Here is a 5,317-nt window from a genome sequence, read left to right as displayed (position 1 = left end):
TTTTAAAAGATCATGGAGAATGGGAGAGGTGCCTGTGAACTGGAGGAAAGCAAATGTCACTCGAGTCTTCAAAAAGGGCAAGAAAATTGCCCTGGAAATGATAGACCAGTCAGCCTCACCTCCATCCCTGGAAGGGTGATGGAACAGCTCATTCTGGAGGTCATCTCTAAGCACATGGAGGAAAATAAAGTTATCAGGAATAGTTAGCACGGATTTGGCAAGAGGAAATGGTGCTTAATTAATCTGACAGCCTTCTATTGTGGTGTGACTAGCTGTGTAGATGAAGGGAAAGCAGTGGATGTTGTATACCTTCAGTAAGGCTTTTGACACTGTCTCACATAATATCCTCATAGGTAAGCTCAGGAAGAATGGGTTAGGTAAGTGGACTGTGAGATGGATTGAGAACAGGCTAAACAGCAGAGCTCAGAGGGTTGTGGTCAGTGGCACAGAGTCCAGCTGGAGGCCTGTGGGTAGTGGTGTTCCCCAGGGGTCAGTGCTGGGTCCAGTCCTCTCCAACATCCTCGTCAGTGACCTGGATGAAGGAATGGAGTGGGCCCTCAGCAAGTTTGCTGATGATAGGAAACTGGGAGGAGTGGCTGGTACACTGGAAGGCTGTGCTGCCATTCAGTGAGATCTGGACAGGCTGGGGAGCTGGGCAGAGAGGAACCAGTGAAATTCAACAAGGGCAGGGGTAGAGTCCTGTCCTGGGGAGGAAAAACCCCCTGCACCAGTGCAAGTTAGGGGTTGACTAAAAGGTGGGTTTCAAGACAATGGGTCTGGTCTCTTTTCAGTGGTGCCCAGTGATAGGACGAGGGGCAATGGGCACAAGCTGCAACTCAGGAGGTTTCATCTGAGCATGAGGAAAAAATTTTTTCCTGTGAAGGGTGGTGGAGCCCTGGCCCAGGCTGCCCAGAGAGGTTGTAGAGTCTCCTCTGGAGAGATTCCAAACCCACCTGCATGTGATCCTGGGCACCCTGCTGTGGATGAGCTGCTGGAGCAGGGGGGTTGGATGAGATCGTCTCCAGAGGTCCCTTCCAACCCCTGTGATTCTGTGACATCGAAGTTAATACTCTGTGTTGTCAAGTTTTATATTTTAGATAGAGTTGCATAGATGGTATGGAGATGTAAAAAAAAACCAACAAGCCACAAATAAGCAAAAAAAAAAAAAAAAGGAAAAAAAAACAAACAAAACAACCCAAAACAAAACACGGGCACAAAAACAAAAAAAAGATAAAAAAAAAATAAAACACCCCCAAAACAAAACACGGGCACAAAAATGGGTTGAGAGGAACTAAATGGAAGGTTTTTCCTGACATCTGACTCCCGCAGGGTGATGTTGAGCAGTCAGGCAGAAATACCTCCTGTAACCTTTGCATCCATTCTTGTTCCATGGCAGGAACAGACAGACATAATCCTTAGAGAAGAGTTTAGACCATTTCTTCAAGGTTTACTTGAGACATGAAGCACATCACTCCTTTCTCTTTTCTTCCATAAAATATGCTCTGTAGCCTTTTCTGCACCTGGCAGAGGCAAACTCTCCCCAGCCCAACCTTGGGAGCAGTGTCTGAGAATGAAAGAAAAGGCCTTTCGGGGCTTTTTCTGGCCTAACTGCATTAAAATACAGTATTCTAGCACAGAGATAAAGTAGTAATAAGGAAACCAACCTTTCACACTTTGCAACTAAGAAGAAATGTCTTTTTTTTCTTCTTATAAAGGGGTAGCAGGTTGTTTGACACCCATGGGCACCCAAGATTATGAATAGTGAAGACAATGAAGAGTGGGACATCCATCAGAGAGTAACAACCTTTTATCAGGTAATTCAAGAACACATTGAATTCATCTTGTTGTACTTGCAAAATCAATTGAGTAGTTGTTGTCCTCCATTTTCATGGCACTATACAATCGTTATACCCAAGAATGTATAGGTACATTTCTTTTTTTCCCCCCCACTCTGCTTCATTTTATTTTTTTATTTGCATGGAGAAAGCCAATATGTGGCAATCCAAGTGCATACTGTGTTCTGAACAAGATTGATTACAGTTGCAGAACATTAAATATTAAATGCCAAATGGCTAATGACTTCCAGTAGTCCTCCTTTCCTTCTCCAAAGATTGATGCTGTAAATGGGGATTTGCAAACAGGAATTTTAATGATGTATGGAGCAGAAGTGAAAATGTTTTCAAAGCTGAGCGTGTCCGTGGAACTATCCTGAAACCTTTAATGTTACAGTTAAGTATTCTTGTGTTTTGAATTCCATTGCTTGCCACAGGGTGAGATAGAAGAGTAGATATTTACAGAAACTGCACAAGTGATAAAAGGAAGTGCTTATGCCTGACTTCATCTTCTGCTTTGTATGTTTTAGTACTTATGTACTTTAGTACTAGCTAATTTGAATAAGCTCTGCTAGTCACATGCAACATATGGGGCTGGTGCCAAATTTTTATAATGCTGCATTACAAATATACCCACCAGCTGAGAAGTGTGATATAAAGAGCTTTGCTTTCTCTTAACCAACTGTCTTCGTAGATAGTTGCAGGGGGGATGCTGCTGGTCCCTCAAATGAGAAATCCCATTTTGCTTCATCTGTTTAGTCATCCTATCTTTTTGAAGCATTTTGAGCAACTAGTTTGATCTTCATTTTAAGGATCACATGTGATCTTCCAAGTGTTAGTCCTTTACAGGAATGGACTGTAAAAATACAGTAGAAAGTTTGTTTATATTAACTTTTGATCAGATAGTCTTGCTTTGGAAGAAAAGTTTTTCTGTCATGTTTTTGTACACACTCAGAAAATAAAGGGATACACCCTGACTTTTTTTAAGGATATCCCTGCAACTCACACTTATCTGTTAGATTCTATTATCAGTTTTCACCTGTAAATCCAAAGAAAGGTCTTGTTCCTGTAGTTAGAATCCCATTAGAATTCCAACAGTACTATTAGTGGTGTGAGCCAGAATGGAGTCAAGCTCAGTGTCTTATAGGTGAGCCTGTTCTGAAGTGCTAATTGGAGTTTAGAAAAGAGCTTAGCAAAAGCTTATTAGCGTCCATAGAAATACTTCCATTGTCATCAGATTAACCAAATTTGATTTTTGGAATATGCTGCAAAAGCTGAGCTATTCACTTAGCACTTGCTGGTTTGTAAATCTCCTTTTCTTCCAGTGTCAGATAATAGAGCTCATACCATAAAACAAAACAAAGTCAGTACCTAAGCAATGTATAACCTGTTGAGCTGAAAAGTCTTTTTTCATAGCCCTGTGCTGGAGTAGTGATTGTTGCCATACAGAGTAAGTTGAAGTGTTTGTAAATGTCAAAGACAGGCACTTGCTCCATGTAGTTTCTGTATTTGCAATGTAAGGAGGGTCATTGTAGCAACCTGTTAATTATGAGTTTATATCTCTCCTAGAAGCAGATAAATAACTTCTTTACGATGGACACAACGAGGTTAAAGAAGAGTGACCAGATAGCTCTGCCTTTATCTGGAAAGATGGCAGTGATTGATGTTTTCACTTTTCTCTTGTCTGTCTGTGTATCTGGATCACAGGAAAACAAGTGCCCAGTGGGATATGGGGAGCTGATTGCAGTGTCTTTTGAATGACCTATGAATCATGAGGATCTGGAAATCCTTATGACATTTACGTAAAAGAAGGTTTAGGTGATGATGTGGGTTGACATCCTAACAAAACAAGGTTGCTGTAAATTTTAAGTTTTGCTTAAAATTCACTTTTGTCTTTAGAACTTTTCCTTGTGCTTTAATCTTGATTAACTTTACAGGAGCTTAAATACCTTTTTTTTTTATTTTCTAGTTCTGTGTTAATGTCTGTTGGAACAATCTTTGATTATATTCTGAGACTCCTATTGCTCAGTGTTACCTTTCTCATAACCTGCTTTTGTTCTTTCTTCTGATACTCCTTTCCATTCCAGGAATACCTGTTAATGGGATATGATACAGAACATATGTGAAAACCTAAACACTTAACAGACTTTGTACTGTGGAAGAGTCCCTAAATAACTATTTTTTTTTCCTGTCTTCAGCTGGGTAGAAAGTATTGCTGCAGATGGAATACCTGTTAATGGGATATGATACAGAACATATGTGAAAACCTAAACACTTAACAGACTTTGTGTACTGTGGAAGAATCCCTAAATAACTATTTTTTTTTTCCTGTCCTCAGCTGGGTAGAAAGTAGAGCTGCAGATGAGTACTTCTCAAACAGAGCATGGAGTATAGTTTGTCTGTCTTTCCCAATGAACCCTTGTATCTAGGCTCTTTTACAATGGCTATTTTAAATATATTGCCTTTTGGCCTAGCTGTCTCATACACTCTCTCAAGGTAATTATAAATTGAATTTTTCTGGTATATGTTCTCATGGTGTTTGACAAGACTGCATTAAGTGCAGTTAACAGGTCTCTTGTATTACCATTTTTATGTTAGATTTTGGAATATAGAGGATCTTGGCGGTCTTCGTGTGCCAAGAAAGAAGTCCACAAGACAAAATACACAGCTGACTAATTTTAAAAAAAAAATTGGGTGAGGGAAGGGAGAAAAAGTTTTCAGTTTGAAGATTAGTGTTACTAATATTCTCACGCAGTTGGTCACAGAAAAAGATTGCATTAGTAAGATGAAAATATTTCACTGAAGCTTAGAGGTGATATACTTCTAGAAAAACAAAAGACTCTCATAGCTGAGTTGCTCGAGCAGTGCAGTGCTGTTTCATGCAGTGGTTTAGATCATCTACTTAAGCACTGTCTCTGGAGTTAGTCATACTAACCACGCTGTGATTTTTGAATGAGTGGAGATTCTGAAGATGTTTCATTTTGCTTATTGCTCAGGTGCTTTAATTGTGGACTGTTGCTCGATGCTGTCATTTCTGAAGGAAATGTTTACTATTTATAATGCCTGTGTCCTTTTCTTTTGCAGTTCAGTGTTGTGAACCACGTGCTGTGATTTTTTGCTAGCAACAGCTTTTTATCCTATGTATAAGATGACTTTGCTCTGCATATAGAGAGTAAATCTTAGCATCGCTTTTCATTAGTGCCTTTTTTTCTAGATACCTCTTTGCTGGTCCTGATCCTAATGTATTCATGCTGTATATTGATTCAAGGTGACTAGTGTGACCTCATGACACTTCTGTAAAAGCCAGATTCAGCTAGGATGTTACACCATCACTGTCGGAGGAACCCTGAGCTACAGGAAGAGTTGCAGATCCAGGCTGCAGTGGCTGCTGGCGATGTTCACACCGTGCGCAAGATGCTGGAGCAAGGATATTCCCCCAATGGTCGAGATGCCAATGGCTGGACCTTGCTTCACTTCTCTGCAGC

General features: G+C 40.3%; 1 protein-coding gene across 1 annotated transcript in view; it reads left to right on the top strand.

Annotated features, from left to right (window-relative positions):
* The first annotated feature begins 5,150 nt into the window (after nucleotides 1-5,150).
* ASB7 (ankyrin repeat and SOCS box containing 7) overlaps nucleotides 5,151-5,317 on the top strand; it is an 18,270-nt gene continuing 18,103 nt past the window's right edge. Inside the window, 1 exon segment of the mRNA XM_008947139.1 lies at nucleotides 5,151-5,317. This exon segment is cut by the window's right edge and continues 25 nt beyond it. Within this exon segment, the coding sequence (XP_008945387.1) occupies nucleotides 5,151-5,317 (167 nt within the window).

This window comes from Merops nubicus, unplaced genomic scaffold, assembly GCF_000691845.1.
Source record: "Merops nubicus isolate BGI_N331 unplaced genomic scaffold, ASM69184v1 scaffold6629, whole genome shotgun sequence".
Classification (NCBI taxonomy): Eukaryota; Metazoa; Chordata; class Aves; order Coraciiformes; family Meropidae; genus Merops; species Merops nubicus.
This window is presented reverse-complemented; position numbering and strand designations above follow the sequence as displayed.